The sequence below is a fragment of the Pyxicephalus adspersus genome, chromosome 6 (genome assembly GCF_032062135.1).
Source record: "Pyxicephalus adspersus chromosome 6, UCB_Pads_2.0, whole genome shotgun sequence".
In the NCBI taxonomy this organism is placed as follows: domain Eukaryota; kingdom Metazoa; phylum Chordata; class Amphibia; order Anura; family Pyxicephalidae; genus Pyxicephalus; species Pyxicephalus adspersus.
This window is the reverse complement of record NC_092863.1, coordinates 39,470,352-39,496,264: the sequence shown is the minus strand read 5'-3', so window position 1 is coordinate 39,496,264 and position 25,913 is coordinate 39,470,352. Positions and strand designations below refer to the sequence as shown.

Genomic DNA, 25,913 nt, shown 5'->3' with positions numbered 1-25,913 from the left:
GTTGCCGGCCGGCATTAGGCCGAATCGGCCAGGGGGCGTTAGGCCGGAACGAACTACCGGCTAGGCCATATCTAGCCTAAAGGCCGGAGTTTGCTGACCCCTGATCTAGAGGATAGACCATAGAAATGGTGAGGATACACCTGAAGTGTTGTAATGTTCTCTCCAACCATTAGCTGGGTGTATCACCCCAATGTTGCTGACCAAGTTATAGGGGCTACTGGATTCCTATGGTAACAACAGCTAGGGCCACTAAAGTTGCCGACTTTTTGACCTCCTGCCTACAGCTTTTCTCCACCCAGGTAAAAAAAAAAAATCTCGGTAGAGCACTGTTTTGGATTACCAACCCACCACCCCCCAAACTGGCTAGACATAGATTACTTGCTGGGTGGGTTGGGGGGTGTCCAAGGTTTTCCCCAGTAGAGTTTAAGAGTTAATCCAATGAACAACTTTTTATGATTGTGACAATTCTCCTGTGCAATTCCATTCAGTTTTTCTTTTGTCAACCTGAAGATTAATGTTTTGTTTGTTCATTCTGAGACTTCACAATAAAACAGGACTATACTTTTGAATACATTGTGAGCAGGCAGGTCACTTATTGCAGAAGGTACAGATGATGTCCATTCTTCAATACAATAAACCTACTTACCTGTTTACAATCTTTTCTTTTATGTAAGTGTAGTTCAGTGTTCTATGCTGGGTATCCTGGCAACCCCCCTGGTGAATGCACCTGGAAGTTGCATCTTTCGTGCCTGTCCATTAAGGATGGTCAAAGATCAGGAACTGGGAGGAATATTGGTTTTCACTGACTATAATTGGGCATCAGCACACATCTCTAGGAGCATAACATTATAGCCCAATCCAGCTGAAAATTATGACATTTTAACTGTCTGTTTGCACTTTTATTGTGAGTAATCCATTAACACTTGTTCTTTTGTTATTTAGATGGTTCAGACATTGTACAGCAATGGAGCAAATTCAATTTGGGAACATTCTTTGCTGGATCCTGCATCTATAATGAGTGGAAAACGTAAAGCCAATCCTCAGGATAAACTTCAGTAAGTACAGTTATTTTTCATCTGACCTGGATTTATTTTTTTCAGTGGTTAGTGTCATAATTGTTTCGATAAGTAGCAATTAATTGTTTACAATCATCTCAAGATGCTTGAAAAGAGTGGTACTCACTGGATTGCAACCAGTTCAGCTCCATTGGGGAGTGTAGCTGAAAGGCCTGAGAATATAAGGTATCCAATTTGAGGATGTGGTCACAAGAATTTGGGGATTCATGCATGGAGCTACCACAGTTCTTCATGCATATCGACATGTATGAGGGCTTAGTCTAAGGGGGTGGTGTGACAGAAAGTGTGTCATATGAGTAGATTCTTGGCCCCAAAATCCACCGACTTTTACCGACCACTAAAATCCCAGGGACACAACCCGCCCACTTCCCTGCGCCTGGGACTTGTACTGGGTACATGTTCCGCGGCTGTGGACGGTGCGTCTATCCAGCGGGGTCCTTCTGACCCCGCTCGGGGGTGCACCGGCCAGGGCTGCAGACCACCAAAATTTTCTCGCGGACCACTGGTTGGCAACCGCTGATATAATTTAATGCTTTCCGCTGTATAGTAAGTGCGTGTCTTTAAAGTCTGGGAAACATACAAATTAATTAACAATACAAATGCAAAAAATTTTTTTTCATGTTCTTCTAAAGTTCTGTATATATGTGTTAACATCAAGTAAAACCAATCATGTGAGTTGCTGTAGAATTATGTTTTTTATAAGTTAGTGCTAAAACTTTGTTCATGTCCTTTGTAAATGTTCTAGAAAGTCAGCAATTTACAGGTTGCAAATTTACAGGTTTGGTGAGTTTCTTTTGTTTAATATTGTTTTTTTTACCTTGCAGTCCAAACAAGGCTGAATTTATAAGAGCTAAATATCAAATGCTGGCATTTGTTCACCGATTACCCTGTCGAGATGATGATAGTGTTACAGCCAAAGACCTTAGCAAGGTAACATTTTATGTTCTAATTCTGCAGTGTTAAATCTAGTAAACACTTCTGTATCCCTGTTTTCTGTATAGGGATTCCATTTTCTCCTCTCCCAGTAAGTAAGGGAGATGGCCAGGCAACAGACATTAATAAAGAAGAATGTCTGTTATTGACACTAACAAAATGTTGGTGTGGATAAATTTGTTGCTGTCTGTTTTGATGGTTATTATAGGTGCACGGACAGCACTACAGTGGTTATTTATATCCCCAGTGAAGTGGGGGTTTAATATTGCTGCCACGATGACCAATGAGGTAAGGTGCTCTAATAATGGAGCTTTTTGGGAATTGGTTATAATCCTTCTATATTTGTCTTTTTCTGGTTTTATGTTACAGCCATTGCTTAATTATTAAAAGTTGTAAAAAAAAATAGACTTAAAATATGTATTTACATGGTAAAAAAGAAAATATTAGTTATCTTGATGTCATGATGTGACCTCACTTTCTGGGACGCTGACATGGGACTTGCATGTAGCCAGTGAAATTGTTACTTAAAATATACATGCATGAGTCCTGAATTAGCGGTCTAGTAAGTATTGACGTCATTAGATCAGCCTGACAGATGGGCAGCTAATGTTTTAGGAGAAACTGGCAAAAGCTGCATACGTTTCCCTGGGGAGGGGTTTACCTTAAGATACAGATAATATTTTATGTGGAAGTGAAGAAAGAATAGGCTTATGTGCACTACTAATATATTTTATCTTTATTTTGCAGCAACTTCACTCAAGTGTGAGAACTGGTAACCTAGAGACTTGTCTAAGGCTCTTATCCCTGGGGGCGCAGGCTAACTTTTTTAATCCGGTAAGCAACTGTTTATTTGAGCGTAGACACTAGGTGAAGAGCTGCCTGCTCATACCTGAAACACGAGGGGTGCATGGTCCTTTGCTCCTTGACGGTGTGAGAGTTTTGCTTGTCAGAAAACCCATTACATTCATCATATCCAGGCACCTTCCAACTGGGTACAGGTGATACCTGGAGCAGTTTTATAGGTTATAAGAAAGCATTTGTTTAATATCTGTATTCTGATTTTTTTTTTTTTTTTTTTAAACATTTGTTACCATGTTTTCTTTCACGGTCATCATGAAAAGGTGAGCAGTGGCTGCATTTTGTCGAGTTTTATAAACCTGCTAGTATGAAAAGCAGACAGAAGCTTCATAACCTGTGGGAGACATCACATATTTGAGTAATTAACCTGAAAACTGGCAAAAGTACAACTGGTGATGTGCCAACTAGTGATAATTGAAGTTCTGTTCTGCCTAATAAGTAGACACTTTGTGTAAAACGCTAATGCTTAATTGAACCATCTATGTGGAGGATTTCATCCTATTTGGCAGTTGCCTAACTAACTTATCCTTATGTCATTTACTTGTTAGTAAGCAGAATGTTAAATTTACTATATAAATACTGTTTATTATTGATTTACTTACTATTAAAAGCATTACAGCAGGATGTTGGTGGGGAAAGGGTAACTAACATTTATACAGGAAATTCACATGCATGTTCCAGCAATCCTCAAGAAGTAACTAGACAAGACTCTGGACAATGTGAGAAAGATAATTTTTGGATCTGGCACACATTGACCCTTGAATAGCACCAGGATATGCCCTGTATGCCGCATTTAATATCACCAATGCTAATTTGCCTGCTTTTTACACATACACATACCAGGTATTGCCCTCTAAGATTGTTTACAGACTTTACTCTTCTCTTGATATTGCGTGTCCTGATTGTGCCATATGCAGTACAGAATGCATTGTAGCAGCTGCACTGTGTAGGTAATATGTTTTACCTATATTTTTACCCCTGCATATATATTTTGAGTGTGTTTTTTGGGAAGACCCTGGACATCCCTTGTAAACCTCATCACACTATCTTGGGCCTTTTTAGGAGTGGAAGAAAGTTGGGGTGTACGGTGATTAAATTGTTAGGAAAATCCTTAGGGGAACAAGAAAAAAGCATTTTAATCTCAGCATTCTCTCTAAGCGTGATAATCTTTCTTTGGAAAGCCTGCAACAAGCGGCTAAAGTCCACAAAAAAAACAAAAAACATTATTGTTTTAAGTTTATTATAAATAGAATAACAAATAGGAAAAAAATAAAGAAAACGGGATCCAAAAAGTAATTTTAAATATGTTATGCAATTTTTGAAAAGAGATTATTTGTAAATCTAATTTTTTTCTGAAAATTTCAAAGGTTTGGTTATAGTTTGATCTCTCCTCCTTTAAAGTCATGATGAAAGTTGCTTTGATCAGTTAAAGTGTATTACTGTTGTTTTGTAGCTCAGTAAATTAAACCATTACTTCAGGAAATATATTTCATGATTAGTGTACAGCATTCCTCAACTGTTTCTTTTTAGAATAAAAGAATTATATCTACAAAAATGCTTCAACTTCTAATAATAATAATATTAATTACTTTTCTAACAGTGTCATATAGTATTGTAGCGTATGGCTCTATGCACAACACTTTAAATATTTGCAAGTTTTTAATTCTGTAAAACATCATATAAATGCATTGATATGATTTACAAAAATTTCCCTGATTTTTTAGACTGAGCTGTTTCAATATATATTTTTTTTTTCATAAAGGAAAAGGGAAGTACACCTCTTCATGTGGCAGCTAAAGCAGGACAAATCCTACAAGCAGAGCTTCTTGCAGTATATGGAGCAGATCCAGGCACACCTGATTCTGCTGGCAAAACACCCATTGACTATGCCAGGTGAGTGGGTAATGTCTTGTGTGTTAATTTCCCCTAGAATTTGATAAGCTACATACCAATCAAGAGGACTAGCCAGGTATAGGTGCAGAAAAATCAAATAATTAAATGCTCACATGCAGTGCTTTTTTTCACAAAATATATTTTTTTCCACATGTAATGTGCCTTTTAACATGATGAAAATTTTTAAGGATCTGGTTGCTTCTGGGGAACCATACAGAATACAAAAACAAACACACCTGGTTTTACTGGGAACAGTTTATCTGGTCTGCAGAACATCTCACACAACACAACTCCTCTCCTACAACAATAACATTTATACTCTATCCTCACTTCAAATTTTACATCCTAAAATGTGGTCATCTACCTCATAAGACTATATCCTCCTCCCACCCCCATCCTTTTTCTCAACTATCCCCCATTTTTCTTCCCTCCTCTCCTGTCTTTTCCTATGTCCTGCACTTAGTCTCTCCTTATTCTCTTATTATATAAAAATATTTGACTTCCAGGTGGCTTTGAGTTGTTGCCCTATTGATATTTCTCATAGTGTTCTGGAGTCAAGATCAGCACTTTTTTGGTTGTGTCTATGATACAGGATACTACTTTACTATATGTTTTTTGGTTACTTTCCTAAATATATTTGTGCCATCACACCCTGTATTAACCTGTATAATCTTTACTACAATTGGTAACATTTATTGTATAATGCTGGGTACCTAATTGTCATTAAAAAAAAAAACAAAAACAAACAACGGTCTGGAAACAGGGTCTCTTTAACAATAATTGTATATCTGTAGTTTCACATCTTCATGGACTACTCAGATGTGGTGGCTACAGAATTTCTTTAACGGGAACACATCCCATATTGCGGATTAGACATTGGCGCTAGCAAGAGTCCGAGCCCATATTTACCTAAAGATACCCTCCAGTAAAAAGTGAAATGAATACTGACCTTATATGTATAAAGAAAGCATTCTGTCCGCCCAGTCCATCAGCGTTTATACAGGAGATGCTATAACGCACCAATGCCTCCACTCCCAGTACATCAGATTACATTCTAGGACATCCACTACTTAATGTCTATCATATACAAATATGATTTCAAACCATTTTAATGTTAAACATTCTTCAGGAGGAACACGCCAATGTCTTTCCTGCTGAGCCAGTTAGATGGTCTGTGGGACTTATTTGCAGGGTGCCACAAGGATAAAAAGAAGCTGAATTTACTTTCTGATACATTGGCAATGTTTCCTGGATAGCATTAGTAGTAAGAGAGCAGCAGTATTTCCTAATCTGTTGCTTTAAATGCTTGTGATTGGATTGGGATACTGTTGCAGAGTTTAAGCTCTTGTATTTCTGTAGAATTGTACAAGAAATCCTCCTGCATTAGTCTAGATAATCACTTGTTGGTAGGCATTAAGTTTTGTGTCAGACTTGTTTAAAATGCTTGCATCCACCAGAGAATGTTACTTGAATTACATACATACATGTTGGTTGCTCATTTTTAGTGGAGTATCCCTAATAATGTTCATTGCATATTTTTAGTCTTTGTTTTTCTGCAGTACTCTCTTATGGCTATGTAGGAAAAAGAAATGTTTGATTGATTGTAGTAAACAATAAATGATTTTCAGACCATTGACTGATTATGTAGGCTGCCATTTCTCACCGGGTTCTAAAAAATACAGTTTGCCTGGATTGTGTTCCAATCCTCAGATTTAATAGTTTCAGAATCACTGACACAGAATGGGTATACAGTTCAGGTGTTCAGCTATTGCGGAGCAATCTTATATCTTTCTGGATATAAGATTATACACAATCCATATACAATATTTCATATTAAGGTAACTGAAAATAAACTTAATTTATTAAGATAGTGAACAGGCAGGTAACTATGTTTTATAGCTTTTTAGTTTTTCTGCAATTAAGACCTGCCTGCTTGAAAATTCTGCAATCAGAACTTTACTTCTGCTTTACTTTTGTACAATGGGATCTGCTTTTGTACAATGGGATATTTACTTTGAGATTTTGATTTAATGAATGGGTTTAATAACTATAGACAAATATGGAATAAGAATCTCCTGAGATCATCTTATTTACCAAATTGCCAGGGTCTAAATGTTTGTATGTTTTTAGTATATTCTGAGAAAGTGATAAACAAGAAGTCAATGTGCTCATTCCCACTCAATACAGATCACGTTTCATACACATTCTTCACGTGCCTCTTTTCTGTATTGACTGAAAAATGAGAATGCCCAACAGCTGTGCAAGATGATTGATTACATTCTCCAGTGTCACTTTTTGTGCATTAAAGCATAACATGCATCCTGGAACTGGTTTTATTTATGTTTAGTTATTGGCATTTTTCTCCATCATTAAATGCTTTTCAGATAATAGCAACTAAAAGTCTAGTCTACAGCCTCGCTGTAACTTAATTCTGTATATCTCATTACTTCAGGCAAGGTGGCCATCATGAATTAGCAGACCGTCTTGTGGAAATTCAGCATGAATTGACTGACAGATTAGCATTTTATTTATGTGGAAGGAAGCCCGGTAAGCATTCAGCCAATGCTTTTTAATATTTTCTCATCCATATTTGGCTAAAATAGCAGAAAGCATAGACCTTCATATATTGTATCTTTGTATTATAATATTGCTAAATCTGTTTTATTTTTATTTTTTTAAAGACCATAGAAATGGGCAGCACTTTATTATTCCGCACATGGCAGACAGGTGAGTTTAATTGTTTTTTAATTACATGTTTGTTTAAACAGTAGATACAATAGCAGGAAATAAAAATATTTGTGCCATGATTTATTCAGTCATTAGATATAATAATCAATAGGTGAATATTTCTACTTAGAAAATGCATTTGTTCAGTTACAATAAAAGAAAGATAATACAATTGTTTTTTGTTTTTAAAAAAATGGGTAATTGTCGCACTTTTACACAACAGTCATCATTATTAATAGCTGTTTAACTTCAAAGAGCTCACAGTGACTGTTTCAACCAGCAGTGACTTCATCTGTTATGGATCTCTTGGTTTGTACGTGATGCAAGGAAGAGACAGCTGCGAGGCAGCTGCAGGAAACCCTTGTAAATGGCATCTTTGTTATGTAGGCAGCTTTTATCATAATCTGGAAAGCTTTTATTGTGAGCAGTTTAAGTCTGCATACATCATAATTGTTAATTTTCCTTTTTATTCTGTGGCTGTACATTTGGAAAAAAAGGAGGCTGTAAGTAAAAAATACTCTTTAGTATTTTTGTTCATAAGAAACTCTATGATGTGATGGAAGATTGTAGTTTTTTAGTTTGTCCCCCCCCCCGCCCCCCTTTTTGGTGAATGTTTTGAGCAAAATGTTTTTAAATGCCCAAAGTGGTCAAAGAATATGTTTACCAAGGTGTAAGTAAAGAGTGAATGTACCAAAAGAGTTAGGTTTGACCTTTCCTCTGTAAAATATCTTGCATATATAGTGGCACATGGCCAACTGATAAAAGGATGACCATAAGATTCCTACTAAATCAGATATTACCTGCATAAAAATTAAAGAAAAAAACCCAACACATTTAATGCTGTTGTATTGAAATTAAACAAATGTTATTTTAACTACAGATTTGTATTTTATTCTATTACATTGCACTGAGCTTTCATTCTAACACAGGGCAGATATACTGCTGTTTCTTTACAACTAACTTCTGTTTAATAATCCAAACAAACAAGTACCATATCTAGTTTCTATGTGATACAGAAGTCTGCAAAGTAAATTAAAAAAAAAAAAATTACTTATCCTGACTGTACCCAGTCCTCCTGAACTTATGTTTCACACGCTCCCCTTCCAGACACTGCAGCTTGTAGTGGGAGGTTTTCATTAACAGGCAATGTCACTGTGGTATAGATGTCCAATTTATACCCTTCTCAGAAGCTGCACAATATGCCAGGGCTTTACACTAAATATAAATGATGTACATAAACTTACTACAGTTTATATAGAAGAAAAGGATGCTATGTATTGTCAAGTCTCATTCTCTCACTATATGTTTGTCTTTCTAAGAGTTCATATTGGTGACACTACTATTTCATAAAGGGAGTAGTGAGTTTCCTAACATTTGTGTCCGTTCTTAACATCCTAAAGTATTCTGAGCAATACACCAACCACTAACAGACAAATGATCAACCTAAATCTCCCAGCGCGTATTCCTTTTTTTGATGATGTACATGATGTGTGATAATTACTGATACTGACTCTCTCTCCTTGTTTGCAGCAGTTTAGATTTATCAGAACTTGCCAAGGCCGCAAAGAAAAAACTTCAGTCTGTAAGTATAATAGGTGAATGATAGCCAAAGATTGCACAAAATGTGGGGAACTAAAGCCTTTTTTTACACAATCACTTCATTTCATAGACAAAATTTTATGTGAGCAATGAGAAACAGGTTAGAGGGAGAAAAGAGAGGGGCTTCCGGCTCTTCTTTTAAGTTGTGTGTTGTTTTTAAAAGCAGCTTAACAGTCTGGTGTCATACATCAGTGCAATAGTGTGTTACATCACAAAAGATAATTCCTCATTGTAGAATCATGGGGTCTAAGCTGAACAGTTGCGTTCTAGGCTAGAAAGAAGGTGTACATGAAAAACGCTTTGTTACCAGATGTGTTTCGCCACGGGGGCTTCCTCGGGCAACAAACGTAATATATTGTCAAAAGTGAGGTGTAGATGTTGTCACAGATATGTATGACACCGATAATAAGGATAAATGTTGCTACTGATGTGGGTTTAATTGTTTGCAGATGATGCCTTGGGTTAGAATGTAGTATAGAATTTAGATGTTTCCTGGTTTTTAAATGCATGAAATGCCAAGTCCATGGATGAGGGAGGAGAGAGGTATAAAGGGAAGCATCTTGCTGGAATTGGCTATCAAAGGGTTATGGTAACGTCAGGGGTAAACCCTCTCCCCATTGGTCTAGCACTCTGTTCATCATTCACAGAGAATCCTAGGACGCTGACACTCCCTCCTATGTTAGGAAAACTTTCCCACTACCACAACCCTTTGATAGCCAATTCCAGCAAGACGCTTCCCTTTATACTTCTCTCCTCCCTAACCTGTTTCTCATACATACACAAAGAGGACGGGCTCAGATATATTCAAATTACCTTTTATGGAAAATGGAAAAGAATCTGCCCCCATACCCCTGAAATTCATTTACGACAACAGTAGCAAACCTAATCGTCATGTGAGCTGAACTCCCCATAAAAAAAGTATAAAAATCCTCCGATATTTCAGTAAATGGAGCACACAGACTGAAATATACAACTGGCAGAGGAATAAATCCCCTCATCTTGAAATGGAGACTTTAACTATTACTTCTGTTTGTTTATTAATAAAGTATGTTTGTCTTTTATTAGTTAAGCAATCATTTATTTGAAGAATTAGCAATGGATGTGTATGATGAAGTTGACAGACGAGAAACCGATGCAGGTAATTTTTCTGATTTATAAACTGTACATTTATATACAAACCTTTTGCAAATCTAGACCTTTTGCTTTCAAGTAGATATGTTACATTACAAGGGACGCATATAATTTTTTTAATTTGGCTTAGGAGTGCAGTGCTGTCTGTCCCACAACTTTCAGATAGTCTTCCATAGTCATTAAATTAATGCAGTGAAACAATGCATTATTTCATTGTATTTGCTATTTTATTCATATATAATTCATACATTCATATATTATTCATATATCCTCACTTAGCCTTTATTTTGGGTTTGTTTATATATGTTATTTTTCTTTTAAAGGTTATTATGTTTTTCTTGCTTGTATTGTTGATGACATGAGTTTGCCACAAACAAATTAATGGGCATATTGATTAGGGGGTGATTGTAGCTTTCACCAAACGTTTACAAATCACAGCACAAACTTCATCATCATGCTGTTGCACAACAGAATGAGTGCGTCGAAGCATGGCAGTGGGACTGGTGTCAATCATACACACTGTTCTGATTTAGCTGCGCATTTATGGAGCTCTCAACAGAACTCTAAGCACTTCTGAAGTATTACAAAGAATGAGTAGTATTATGAAAGTAGAGATTAAACATTAAACATTGCTTTTCCTGAAATGTACGCTTTCGCATCCACATAACGTACAAGGACAGTGTATTAGGACCCTTCATCTCATGCACCTGAGATTCAGCTGTCATGAGACAGCCAACATTTTGGAGCAGTGATCATGAGCCTGAATATTTGTCTTTTGTTATGCCAATCATTATGAGAACAAATCCTAGTGATCACTATATTAGGATCCAGGAATAGCTGCCACGTCTATTTTACCCTGTATATGTGTGAAATAGTGTTAGAGAAGGGCAATGTGGTATAAATATCTGTTAGATAAATTGTTGGTGTGTATAAGTAGACCTGGTGTGTTAATAATAAAATATTATAATTATATAAGAAAATCTTTATTTGTATAGAATAAAATTAGATTGTCAGACATATCACAGAACTGTAAAAACTTGTCTGGTAAACATAGATTTAGGTTTATTATATTGGTTCTGAAATGGTGTATTGTATGTTTAAATATCTGACCTGCTGTATGAGGAATATTTTTGTTGTTTGCAGTTTGGCTTGCCACTCAAAACCACAGCACCCTTGTTACAGAGACCACTGTCGTACCTTTCCTTCCAGTAAACCCAGAGTATTCCTCAACACGGAACCAGGTAATGGTACAGGACAAAGTGTTCGTATTACTTGTATAGGTTCATCTAACATAGGTTTTTCAGTTTGGTATGTGTATGTATAAATAGCCTACATAAATTGTACTTTTATCATATGCAGCTAATCTTTTATCTCTGCCTCTTGCTGAATGTGAATCATACACTTCTCCATTTTACTTTACAGCTAGAAGTAATGTGTGATAATGACATGAAATTTTGGTGATAGGTCCTCTTTAAGCAACGCTAGCCTTTAGACCAGTGCTATTTACTTTCATGTGGCCTGTGTGCTAAAACTTCCCTATCCTGTAGAGGCAACACTGTGGCTCCTTCGGCTAGCTTGTATGTCATGACATGGGGTACAAGCCAAGGAGAGCAGGTATTTCATACACCTGGAAGTGCACGAGCACACATTCATACATGTGCCCTCTGATTGATTATTGTCTGAATTTTCCACAAAGCAACATAGCACCACAGAATAAATCTACAAAATATATATTTAATTGGGAATGCTCTTCTCTGACAAACTGGACCTCTATTTTGTTCTTTATAATTTCAGGGAAGGCAAAAATTAGCTCGATTTAATGCTCATGAATTTGCAACACTGGTGATAGACATTTTAAGTGATGCCAAAAGAAGACAACAGGGAAGTTCAGTATCTGGATCGAAAGGTAAGTTAGAAAATATTAAAGGTATTGCTGACCTTTCTAGAGTTTGTGTTCTATTGACCCCAGTAAAGATTATTTTACAAAAGTAGAGCATGTTCACCTGGCTTAGTGGATGATGAAAAACCTTTCCTAATTAAATCATCCAGCAGAAATCCTTTTTGCTTTCTTTACAAATGAGTACATTTTTGTGATCCCTTATATCTAGTTTTGTCAACCTGCTTTATACAGGCCATAAAGTAAGTAATATGCTATATGACATCACAAGGGACTGCTTACATATTTCCATATAGTTATAGTATATAACTTAATGTAGCATTAGATAGGTTTACACAGTGCTCCTTTTTACTTTAGAAGAGTGTACAAACCTAAATCTGGCATCATCCAGAGTCCACTTTTACTTCTCCAGCTGAGTTATTGTCTCGGGAAATTACATGATCATGTAAAAATGTATGTGTAGTGTGCACACATGTTGTCTGACACAGATCCGCTCACTGCTGCTGACTTTAATTTCGAGACCTACTTCATAATACAGTGAAAACTCGGGGAAGAATAGGATGATCAATGCTTTTCTGCTGAAGACTTAGAATTCTTCCATGAGTTTTTATTGCCATGGGTTTCATCACTTTGCATGTAGCTATTGCTCATTATTTTGTCAGTCAAATAACCCCTTTTATGTAAAATAGTGTTTGTTTAAAAAGACGCTTGTTACATACCCCTTATGTCAATGTTCAATTGCAGATAATGTGGAATTAGTGTTAAAAAGTATAAGCAATCAACATAGTACAGAAAGTCAAGATAATGATCAGCCAGACTATGACAGTGTGGCATCTGATGAAGAAACAGACTTGGACAATGCTCCAGCTAAATCAAATAGAGAAAAAGTAAGTTGTCATTTTTGCAAAGTAAAGTAACAATAAAGGTAAAAACAATTTTAATGACATTACAACTTTTTGTGTTTTACATGATCTTATAGCTGACTTTAGGGCAGTTGGAGCTTTCTCTTTATTTCTTGCTTGGAACATGCCCACAAAATTGCATCTGATGTGTCAGTGAATCTAACATGTTGCTTTAGGGTAGGGGTCAGCAAACTTTTTTGGCTACTAGGCCATTTTAGAAGGTCACATTATTTAGAAGGCACACTAGACCGACCGTATCTGGCCGACCCCTGCCAGATACGGTCAAGTTATAACCTCTAGGATATGACGGCAGTGCTTCTGTGGTGTCTGAACAGTGAGAAATAACAATTTTCTGTCCTCCTTGTTTGGTGGCAAAATATCCTAAAATAAAAAGATACATTCTATAGGTTGACTAAAGTAATATATTTTAAAAAGTTCAATATACAGTTAGGTCCATAATTAATTGGACAGAGACACATTTTTTCTAATTTTGGTTCTGTACATTACCACAAATAATTTTAAATAAAACAACTTAGATGCATTTGAACTGTAGACTTTCAGCTTTAATACAGTGGGTTGAACAAAAAGATTTCATAAAAATGTGAGGAACCTAAAGCCTTTTTTCTTACACAATTACTTCATTACTTCAGGGGCTCAAAATTAATTGGACAATTGACTCAAAGGCTATTTCATGGGCTGGTGTGGGCAATTCCTTCGTTATGTCATTATCAATTAAGCAGATAAAAGGCCTGGAGTTAATTTGGGGGGGGAGAGATTCTTGTATGTGGAAGATTTTGCTGTGAACAGACAATATGTGGTCAAAGGAGCTATCCATGCAGGTGTAACAAGCCACCCTTAAGCTGTAAAAACAGAAAAAACCCATCCGAGAAATTGCTACAATATTAGGAGTGGCAAAATCTACAGTTTGGTACCTCATGAAAAAGAAACAAAGCACTGGGCAACTCAGCAACGCCAAAAGACCTGGACATTCACGGAAGACAACAGTGGTGGATGATCGCAGAATAATTTCCATGGTGAAGAGAAACCCCTTCACAACAGCCAACCAAGTGAACAACACTCTCCAGGAAGTAGGCGTATCGATATCCAAGTCTACCATAAAGAGAAGACTGCATGAAAGTAAATACAGAGGGTGCACTGCAAGGTGCAAGACACTCATAAGCCTCAAGAATAGAAAGGCTAGATTGGACTTTGCTCAAAAACATCTAAAAAAGCCAGAACAGTTCTGGAAAAACATTCTTTGGACAGATGAAACCAAGATCAACCTTTACCAGAATGATGGCAGGAAAAAAGTATGAAGAAGGCGTGGAACAGCTCATGATCCAAAGCATACCACATCATCTGTAAAACATGGCGGAGGCAGTGTGATGGCTTGGGCGTGCATGGCTGCCATGGCACTGGGACACTAGTGTTTATCCATGATGTGACACGGGACAGAAGCAGCCGAATGAATTCTGAGGTGTTCAGAGACATACTGTCTGCTCAAATCCAGCTAAATGCAGTCACATTGATTGGGAGGCGTTTCATAATACAGACGGACAATGACCCAAAACATACAGCCAAAGCAACCCAGGAGTTTATTAAAGCAAAGAAGTGGAATATTCATGAATGGCCAAGTCAGTCACTGAATCTGAACCCAATTGAGCATGCATTTCACTTGTTGAAGACTAAACTTTGGACAGAAAGGCCCACAAATAAACAGCAACTGAAAGCCGCTGCAGTAAAGGCCTGGCAGAGCATTAAAAAGGAGGAAACCCAGCATCTGGTTATGTCTATGAGGTCAAGACTACAGACTGTCATTGCCAGCAAAGGGTTTTCAACCAAGTATTAGAAATGAACATTCTATTTTCAGCTTTTTAATTTGTCCAATTACTTTTGAGCCCTGAAATGAAGTGATTGTGTAAATCACATTTTGTGCAAACTTTGTTCAACCCACTGAATTAAAGCTCATGTCTGCAGTTCAACTGCATCTGAGTTGTTTCATTTAAAATTATTTGTGGTAATGGACAGAACCAAAATTAGAAAAAAGTTGTCCCTGTCCAAATATTTATGGACCTAACTGTATAAAGCAGTGGACTAAATTCTCCAAACCTCTCTTTGGAGGCACCTAATGTTTAGTAGATTTAAAACTGTAATGCTTTCAATAACCTTTTTAGACCACAGGCCTTCCACACAATGTTCTTTGTAGAAAAAAAGTGTTTACAATTTATGTCTATCAGCTATCCATTACACTTCTTGAAATCTATTTTAGGTTTTGACAGCTTGCAAATATAACTTTAAAACATGAGTAGTTTTGATTTATTACTGTATTTGTCCTGAAAAAACGTATTCTGTTACAGAACGTAGAGTATTGTATTATACAACTTCATAGTTTCAAAACCCAATATTAAAAAATGAACTAAACCAAAATATCATAACCTTTATATTAGTCTGTTAAACTGTAGTAGTGAAGAAGTTCTGCATATGGATTGGTAGATGGTGCTGCAGGATAGTGCTGTGAAATCCCTGCATCTTCTTAGCTGTGATTATGGTTGTGGCTGGAACTGCATGTTAGGTTTATTTCTACTCTACTGTCATTCTCCTTTAAAATAGAAGGATTTCCCTGATGCCTTCCTTTTTACTAATCCATGGTTACCTCTGGCCTATTCCTTTTTTGGCATGTTGGCATCCAGCCAACATTATCAGGAGGTGGACAGTATTGAAATCCTAATGTTTGTCTTATGACAATTCTGTAACTGTTTGCCAAAATTGTATATAAAAGAATATATCTATATATATATTTTTTTTTTTAATTCACAGAGTCTGGAAGGCAGTGTGTCTGATGGGACTGTCACAGCACAAGATTTGATGGATGTGAAAAATGCCCTAGCTGCATCTGATGCTAAAATTCAACAGCTGATGAAGGTTAATAGTAATCTGAGTGATGAGCTCCGGATAATGCAGAAAAAGGTAACTGTTTACACAGATTCCAGCTTTTAGCAGCAGGTGGAATCATTGCTGACAAAAAGGTTAGAATTTGGTATGTTTTGACTTTTTTTTTGAATGTTGATGTTTCTTTTATGACTTGAAGGTATCACAACTAAATTTAAGGAAGTTTTTGAACTTACACTAAGACTTGAAAGCTGCTTCTGTCAACTTTGGCTAATGGTAGAAGTGTACATCTCCCTGTTTGAAAAGAATAATAATTCATGACCTTTACTGTACCTGCAACTTAAAGTGTGTTTGTATTGGCTTTGGGTTAATGATACATAACACAAACAGATGCCACATCACTTTTTAGATTTCCAATTTCAGGCAGACTGAGAAACTTTTCTATATGTACTATTTCTCTCTACAAGCTACTGCTGATTGTCAGAGGTCTTCTCACTTGGATACCCTGCAAATTAGTTGTTTATGTTGAGCTTCTAAGTACATGTTAGGTGACTACTGCCCAGGATAGCATTTTTGCTTCACTACAGACTGGTAAGTGAAGATCTCCGATGAGAAGTAGAGTATCCAGATTCTATTGCACTAAAGAAACCAGATCTGACTTGAAATGCCCCATAGACTTTCCATTAGTTGGAAAAGTTTGAAATTTGTATCTTCATTTTTTTTGCTTTTTAGTGAACCACTTGTGTGAATTGTAAAGATACTTTTAGGAGTTACTATAGGGGACCTTTTTTTTTTCTTTTCCTTTTTTGTTAGCCTACTTTGACAATTGAGAGTGCTATAGAGAAACAGGCAGGGGTCAGTGAGAAGAGGGCAGCCAAATAAATGTTACCTCTCTCCCTCACCAATTAGTCACCTTTGCTTAATGAACATGATCTAGAATTACAGTACACCCCAGTCCCCTTTGTGCAAGCAATCAGTGCCTGAGTTTTTTTTTTAATTCATGTCTTTGTTTGCAGTTTTGAACGCTAGCGGCCTGAGATCTGTTGCGTACCCAACGGCAAACTACTGTAAGGTCCCAATGAACAGGTTATTTACCTTGGTCCTAATAGGACACCTTGTCTACCATCTTCCCATATCTAAGAGCCTCAATGAAGTTCCCCTTGAATGTCAGAACTTGCACACCCATTTCCTGTTCCCTCATGCAGTGGACAGTGACATAGAATTGTCTTCTGCATATATATGTATATTCTAGTATTGTTGTTGTATTGAAAAGCATTTATTTCTTACAAAACATTGGGGTTATAACAGTACTGAGCTCTAAGGTAAGATGTGGCACCTTTTCTGCTATGTGACCCAAAGCATGGTTTCTATTTGGTCTACCCATGTATACTGAGAACCCGATATTGCAGCTTTGACTTTGTGTGAGTACTATTTTGTATTTGGAAAGTTGGACTGTAGAGTACCAATACAGTGTAAGTGAGAAGTTTGACTTCTGCTTTTCCTAATGGAATTTGATTTTAATCCGTGTAGTAGCCACATTTATTTTAGCATGAACAGTTCCTTTAAGCATATTCTTCTAATGTGTATAATTAGAATTGTGGAGCTGGTCATGATCAATATCTGATCTTTCACAGTTACTGGAAAAAGAGGCTAATTAAAGAAGACGAGGAGCTACTCCTGCTGTCATTATGTTCACTTCATGGATGTCATTTTATTTATAAAGTGATGGTTAAGTTTAGTACAATTCAGACTGACTAAAATAGTGGGAAAGGTTATCATATCTCTAAGTTTTCTGTGGATGGAAGAGGAGAAGCAAGAAAATCAAAACTAGAAAACTACAAGAACTTTTAGGGATTTTCATGACAGTGCAGCTCCACTTGCTATGGTCATTCTTTTTACAAACTACCTTATTTTTTACCAATTTAATGTATGGAAGTTTCTTTAATTATGTAAATACAAATTTTTAGTTTAGATACTTTTATAACTTAGTTTAATATAAAAAGAACAAGAAATTTTGGTTTGAGTAGAGAATGGTTTGTCTTGTAAGGTTTTTCTTGCCATCTGTGTCCTACTAAGGAGATTTCCCTTCACTTTGTTTGGGAGCAAAACAAGAAATTAGAAGAAGAATCTCCATATTGAGAGAAATGCCCTCCTATAGATTTCTCACTAGCATTTTCCCCATTGAAAGTTTTGGCTGATATTTTTTTCCGGTAACTTCCCCTACCTTAGGTCCTGGTAACAGTGGGCAGCAACACAATTAAATAGAGGGTAAAACTCCCTAATGGGGAACATCAGATAAAACCTGTTTAGGGATTCTAACTTCATAATTCTAAATCCAAAGATAAAAACTTAAAATAAATCAAAAACATTGAAGAATATAGATGTTCCACAGTGCAATTATGTGCATAATCAAAACATTTGATACATGCACGCTGTGGGACTGCCTAATGTTAAAGCTTGCAGAGAATTTCAGAAACTCACTATACTTCAGAACAGTGATGTGGGCATGTGATGTGACTTTTTTACGCTTAAATTTTACCCGATGTAGGCTAGCTCCATCCTAGACCTTAGGGGGCATCTAGATCTAAAATATGAAAATGTATTGCAATGCAGAATTTTTAGTGCTTTGATAGCATGTTTGCATTACTTAGCTTTGTTTATATCACTAGTAGTTTTGTGAATAACACTCTTCCCTGTCCCTGAAGGGATCGGATCTATGATTGCCACCCAGGCTGTTTTTCCAACATGTTTGCATTTGTTCATCTCCTTTACATGGAGTGTAGATATATTACTGGTTTTACCAGTATAAGATAACATTGTTTCCCATTCCAATTCATCTCGCACAAGGTGACAGGTACACTTTATTTCTGGCAAGTCAAACACAAGTATTACAGCTTTTTGGTTTCTTAAGATGGTCTGTAGCCTCTTCCTTTAGAGTTGAGTTTATTTCATTTTGAGTTTATTATTCATTCTTTCAAAGGATTCAGTAGTAGACATGGCTGGCAACGTGTAATATGCATGTCCTTACAAATTTATACATACACTGGATTCCCACAATTTACTGAATATCCGATCCTAAACTGAACCCAAACTTTTAGGCTAAGTACACACTTGCAATAATTGTCGTTGGAAAAGATCTTTCACACTGATTTCCAACTACAAACGACTGCATGATCCATGAACGAGCCCTGTACATAAAGAGCCATTGTGCTCCATGGGGAGGGAAAAGGGAGAATTATGGAGTGGCACCCGCTGTGCTCTCCCCTCCTTCACTTGTATTACGATTGTTGCTCGTCCATCGTCTGGATCCACCAGGATGGTCGTTTGGACGATAGATGATGAGCACTGTACACACACAAGATTCACGTCCGAGACTAGCCCTGAGCCTTTTATCGGACAAGAACCATTACACGTGTATATGTAGCCTTAGTTTGACAGATACAGTTTTTGTTAAAAAAAAAAAAATTGTTGATATAACTATCTTAATCTAGAAGAAAAAAAACATTTTATATAATTTGTATATTGTATATTTTACCTTTATGAAATATGGCAACTGCACTGAGGTGCACAGTATCCTAACAGTTTCCTAACTATTTTAACAAAACTGCATAAAAGATTTAGCGGAGATTGTTCTCAAAACAGTGCTCTATAGTTGTAAAATACCTAAATGACTGTTTTACACACCTGTTTCCTTTAGTTTGTTTTACCCTTATCACGTTAAACAGAGTTGGTGAGCAGCAGGTTCAGTGTATAGGTTTTTATGTTTAGTAATTAGCAGAATTCGTAAAGTCTGTATTATTTTTCAAAGGCATGAAATATTACATGTAAATTAGCCAACAAATAGCATAATTTATATGCTGATTTAGGGTAAAGTTATTTTTTCTAGTTATAGTGCATAAGTTGAACTTTAACTGAAAATTATGGAAGCTGGCTTTGCTGAACTATTTCCAATAACTACGATTTGCCTAGTTATTGTTCTGGTCATTTTGCCTTTAATACTTTTTTTAAAAACCTGACCCAGAATAAGTATATGGTTCAGGTGTTCAGCGAATCATCACCGTTATCTTCATGCTTATTTCATGTGTGACTAAAACTACTGAAGGCAATAGATCAGCTTTGCATTCATTATACTTAGTCCAGCAGTGGCAGCTTTTATAACGCTCAGTGGCAGGTCTGCTTTAATGGGTAAATCTTGAACACTGTTAGCTGAGTATCTGCATAGCAATATAGTGGGGAAATTCAGGTACCACCAGACAGTCCACTTCTTTTAAAGGTTTTTTGTAGGTTGAGATAGATTGATATTATTTGTCATTTGTGTACATATTTTGTAAGAAATTGATAATAAAATCTATTTAAACATATTTTTGTGGATTTGTTGGATGATTATTATTTATTTTTTGCATTGCTCCTATTGCTTTGCTTTGCTGCTTCATTTTTCTTTCTTGGCATCACTGCTGACGTCTGGTGGTAAATCAGTGAGCTCTAGCTGATGACAAGGACCATTTGGCATGATACAGGGAATTTAGGATGTGCCTTTTTTAACCCAAGTTAAAATGCTTACAAATTGGAGATACGTTTGGCATCTTAGCAATGACAGCTCTGCGGGTGGATCATTTTTTACGTGACCGTTTGATTTGCATATTTTCCATCTGCTATTCCATTCATACTGGAATGTGTTCTTTTTTAGTGGCAGCTTCCAGTAAATTCCAGTTTGTGCAGACCTTTATGTTTACATTTCATCAATTAGTAGAGCTGTTTGTACACCTAATCACCCTACATCTCTATTATAAATCAAATTGCAAAGTCCCACTGGTGAACATGTTTTTCAGCTCCAAACACTGCAATGTGAAAACAGCAGCCTCAGGAGACAGGCCACAACAAATCTATATCAGGTCCCCGCTGGGTCAGAGTTTGCAGACCTCGCCAACCCACCTTCCCTAAAAAGACGGCCTTCAGGACGAGGTAGCAGACCCATGTCTATGTATGAGACTGGATCAGCTCAGAAACCCTACCTCCCACTGGGGGAAGTCTCATACCCAGAAGAGGGCATTAAAAGACTGCAGCCTTTTCCACCACATGTAAGTAACCTGAGTGCTTCTCCCACTCTTTTGCATGCTTTGCTATTCCAACTAGCAGTTGTGCTGTCTGTTTTGTCTGTCATACTGTGTTATCAAAACAGCTGCAATCAGTTCACCAACAGTTATGTTTTGCATCCAAAATGGTTTACACATTTTTGTTTTAAAGAAGATGTCTTGTTTATTAATCTTCTGGTGGGTTTGGCACATTGAATCTGTCTGTACCAGTTTTTAAAGGTACTTTTCATAAAAATGTTATCATTTAAGATAAACACATATATTCATACTTGTGTTTTTTTAATAGTTTTGCAAGAGCTCTCGAATTTGTGTTTACCATTATCTTTTTTTTTTTTTTTTTTAACAATATTATGAAGCATTAACCATTTTTATTTAGGAACCTTTGAAAATTCTTTTTTAGTGTAAAGCCTCTGTTGATGCTTTTCAACCTCATTCTTAGCTTGCCATAGCACAGCAGTGGGTTGGCATTTCTGAATACGTTCCTTAATGCTCGTTTTATGTAGAACAACTGATAGAAAAAACCTAGAAGTCAGTTGTTAATGAGCTTTCTGGATGCTGAGTATCATAAAAGTGACTGTTAATATGACATATCCTGCTAAGACAAGATACTGCAATCAACCTACAACACTGCATTTGTACTACTTACATTCCTATTATGCTGCTTCTCTTAGTATATTCCACAAACTTTGATTTATTTTTTGAGAACTTAGCTGTTTATCAAAACAAATTTAGAAAAATGTTTTACTCTACCAAAACATTATAAATAGGTGAAGAAATGTAGCAATTTTCTTATCTGGTCCAAATGTTGAAGTGTTTTGGTTGAAGTTTATTTTTGGGTGTCTCGAGTGTTTTTCTTTTTCCCTTCAGATTGGGAGGAGTGCTTTTGTGACCTCCTCTTCATCCCTGCCTTCCTTCCCCTCCACGCTTTCCTGGTCAAGAGATGAAAGCACACGAAGGGTTAAGTACCTTCCAAGTTAGCTTTGCTCCTTGGAGACCTTGACTTTCTCCATGAGAGCTCTACTTCTGTCCTTTTTTGTCATTTTTGCTAACAGACCTCTTTTTCTGTGCATGAAGCAATAATGCCTCATTTGTAACCTCATTCACTGCTACCCATCCACACTCCACAGCCATGTAATGCTAGCAGCACGACAATCTGTATAACCAAACTTCACAAGAGAAAGCCTTGACTCCACTCATTCACTGTCAATAGACAACTTGATTTATGCATTTATACATTTCAAATGTGCTTTTGTATAATAATGACTCAAAGTAAGTTGTTTTCCACTATAATAGATGAAGTTGGCAGGTGATAACATGTAGAAAAGTATGCACTAAAGCTATCTTGGCTGAAGGCATTTTTTTTAGCAAAGAAAGAGAAGGGGTGTTGTGAAGAACTATAAATCGTTCTTTTCACACTTCGGTCTTCCTGACAACAGTTTCCAGCAACCCTGAAAATACACAAAGGACTGTTTGGTCTATGTGCTGTTTGTCCCTGGTGTTTTGACCCGATTTTTTTTCTCTTTTTTTTTTTTCCAAAAGTGTGATGAGAGCCTTGTGGGAAACCATGCGCCCAAATGCTATAGGGAATTCAGGGTACACTTGCTCTGTACAGTAATTTATGCTGTGCTACAAAAGCAAAGAAGGTGTTAAAAAATTTTCAAGTATAATTCAATATGATAGCATGAAGATGTTGTTCTGTGCTCTGTTGATGTACAAAAAGCCCCCCAGACATGTCATGCCTTACTTGTGTGATTGGCTCACTGATTTTATCAATGAGTTGCAAGTCACATTTTATGCATCCTCTGCAATAGGAATTTTGGTTTTGGTGAAAAGCTCCCCAAGGGTTAATTACTTCATATGGGATGCCAGAGACTGTTAAAGCATGGAAATCACACCAGCACCAAGTTTTAATGAAATGAATACCTCCATTCAGAATTACTTAGCAAAAGACATTGTGAAACAAATATATTCTTTAGAACAGAAAAAAAGAATATATATACAATAAAGTGTAATATGCTCACAATGTATATATTATTTGCCCAGAATAGACCACTTTATTATTTTTTTTCAACAAAAGTTAAGCAATCAATTGGCTGTAAAGCAAACTCAAACTGACCTCTGTAGCTGCAGGTACTATGAAAGAATTCATATCTACGTCAAAAGTATGCACCCAGTTGAGATTGGTCAGTCTGCAAGACTTGTATTCTCTCTAAGGCTGTGTTCACTAACTGCCTCCTGCTGTCATATCTGCAAATGCTGGTTCTTCAGGAACCCATGGTGCAGGCAGCTGGCAAGGTGCATGGGAATGCTCTCATCTTGCGGGATCTATGGACAACTTGTACTGGGCTACTGACAGATTTGCACCCGCATAAGATATTTATCATTTTTTGCCTGCCTAATTTTTAAATCTTGAGCTACCCCAAAGCCATTTTGTGGATGGTCTGTTATTTAAAAGCTCGTCTGATTGGCAGAACACACATTTTTGTTTTTTTAACATCCAGACATAGATTCTGGCATCTCCCAAGTATATGGCCTAGTTAGTGATCGCTACTTGTTCATTTCCCAGTAAAAGCTTTTAGCTCTGAGTATGCAAGCTTCTGATATTTGCAAGGGAACTATTTCTCGGCTGCACATATCATTGGTCTACTGCCGCCATTGTTAGAGGGCCAGTCAGAAGAACAAAAAAAACAAATCTGCTTTAAGGTAAGTGTATTTTTAACATGTAAGGATTGTCTAGTTTTTCTAGTGCAGATTTAGTATTATAGTAGAGTATAACTCTTAATTAAAATGATTATCTAGCAAGGAAAAAGTGTTTAAAGTCATTATATGAAAGGACAGCAGTCCACCAGTAATATTTATTGGCTGCAGTTCCTCAGAATAATGTTTATTATTCCTGTGATATATAAAAAAATCAGGTTATGTTTCAGACTGATATTAGTTTAGATAAGTAGGTTTTATTAAATTATCTGTCATTTATTGACAATTACCATTGTTTACTGTTCTTTTCTAATTCTGGCATGTTGTGATGTTATGTTATTCCTTGCTCACAATAGAAATGTGTACAAATGTAAAGGCAAATATGTACTCGCTTTAGGGGTCAAAAGTAGAAAAACAGTCAAGTGTGCCGGAAAGTGACTATGATAATACCGTCCATGATACAGAGCTTGAAGAAACCAGGTAAGTGCAAAAGTTTTTATGCTCATGAAGGCCTGTGCATTGTTACACACATGTATGGCTGCAGGTGCTTATGGTGGCCTTTCAGGGAGGCACTGACTACTGCAGCACGCTGCAGCTGAGAAGATAAAGCAAATAGATTGGCCATTTTTACTTCTGAAAACTCAGCACTGCAAATGTTTTGCTGGTTTGTCAATGCTGCTTTAAGACAACAAATACCATAAAATAACTATTCATATTCTAATGTTATAATTTATTATAAGATTTAATCTATATAAACCAGCTAGATCACACAACTAGATAGGAAATTGTAAATATACAAAATAAGACTTGATAATAACTAAATGAACAATATGTATCTAATACCGCAAATTCTTCTTTGTGGATCAGAAAGAGCTGGTAAATGGGAATCTTTTAATTGCCGCTTGTGTACCTTACCTTCAAATGCACACTACATATCCATCTATACAGCTTACTCTTGGTACCCTTTCTAATTATAACAGGTACCTGTGGAGCCTGCCATTGAAGTGATATGCTTTTGCATGTCCCTCAAACTCAAGTCTTCAAAATCCTTTCAACGTTCAGTAAGCCATGACATGGAAGTTCAAAGGCTGTAGTTATGACCTACTTTGTGTTGTGCTGCATTATTTAGGAAACAACATGTCATATTGAGGTGCAGGAAAAGCAAGTCAGTATTATTTGGTTAAAATTTTTAGTATAGGCAGTTATCCTTACAAGTGAACTTACGCATGCAAAAATAAAACCAGACAATGTTGAATGTTTTGTCATGCAGTTCTTTAAATGGCTTTGGTTTTATATCCATTGCTTATGGATTGGTCACGTAGGCATAAGACTTTTGTCTTTAGAAAAGATCTTTCACAATCCTTTTCAGTGACAAAAGACTGAAGGATGCAAGAACGAGGGCTTTAGATACAGCATCGTTATGCTCTATTGAGAGGGCAGGGGGGACAATGAGTGAGCGGCACCCTGCTGCGCTCTTTCTCCCCCTCACTTGCACTGCGGTAGTTCGTCATTCTTGGATCTGCCAGAGAATTTGCTTAAATTGTCAAGACTTGGATAATTAAGTAAACCATGGTAATTATTTTTACTTCATATAGCAGTACTGTAAATATTTACTGTTTTGTCCAGTTCAAGTAGAAAAGGAAGGCAGCGAAGTATACCATGGCATGGAGAAGGTTCCATTCCTGAGATGGATGATCCTGATGTTGATACGAGTACCACTCTCCCTAGCACTGAAGATGTCATCAGAAAAACTGAGCAAATCACAAAGAACATTCAGGAACTTCTGAGAGCAGCACAAGAAAACAAGCATGACAGGTATGTAATTGTTTTGGACTTGGAGAAAGCAACATGTTTGTTCAGGAAGTAGGAGTAGACCTGAAAATGTAAAATGAATGCCCAGGTAGCATTCAGGCATGTATGCATTGTGGATTAATTTTGTGTGAAACCTCAGTTACATAAATTCCAGTAACTTCCTCACTCTCCCAGAAAAATCTGACATGGTTCTGTCCACAGTGCTGTAATAGTGCTATGGAGAGTTCATATTAGGGTTAAGTGCTACCCACGTGGTTTTTATGTACAATGCTTTCCAAAGGGTCAGTGGTTTGTGTTTCTGTTGTCTGGGCTTAGGTTTGCTTTACATTTAAACCATTCCTGTCACTGTTAAGTATACTAATGTGCAATGAGTGGCAGGAAAGTAAAGTGGGCCTGCTGTCCATAT

At 36.7% G+C, this 25,913-nt stretch overlaps 1 protein-coding gene across 10 annotated transcripts in view; it reads left to right on the top strand.

Moving 5' to 3' along the window:
* GIT2 (GIT ArfGAP 2) overlaps positions 1–25,913 on the top strand; it is a 48,530-nt gene that overhangs the window by 6,100 nt on the left and 16,517 nt on the right. For 3 of the 10 annotated variants that reach the window (XM_072415388.1, XM_072415391.1, XM_072415392.1), the window contains exons 3-18: positions 943–1,055; positions 1,901–2,006; positions 2,757–2,843; positions 4,630–4,760; positions 7,213–7,307; positions 7,442–7,487; positions 9,018–9,069; positions 10,152–10,224; positions 11,361–11,458; positions 12,012–12,123; positions 12,859–13,001; positions 15,834–15,983; positions 20,735–20,983; positions 21,866–21,955; positions 24,093–24,175; positions 25,322–25,510. In XM_072415388.1, the coding sequence (XP_072271489.1) occupies positions 943–1,055; positions 1,901–2,006; positions 2,757–2,843; positions 4,630–4,760; positions 7,213–7,307; positions 7,442–7,487; positions 9,018–9,069; positions 10,152–10,224; positions 11,361–11,458; positions 12,012–12,123; positions 12,859–13,001; positions 15,834–15,983; positions 20,735–20,983; positions 21,866–21,955; positions 24,093–24,175; positions 25,322–25,510 (1,817 nt within the window). Of the gene's footprint in view, positions 1–942; positions 1,056–1,900; positions 2,007–2,756; positions 2,844–4,629; positions 4,761–7,212; positions 7,308–7,441; positions 7,488–9,017; positions 9,070–10,151; positions 10,225–11,360; positions 11,459–12,011; positions 12,124–12,858; positions 13,002–15,833; positions 15,984–17,539; positions 20,267–20,734; positions 20,984–21,865; positions 21,956–24,092; positions 24,176–25,321; positions 25,511–25,913 lie in introns of those variants that run through there. The other 7 variants (XM_072415389.1, XM_072415398.1, XM_072415390.1 and 4 more) reach the window with 5 other exon arrangements.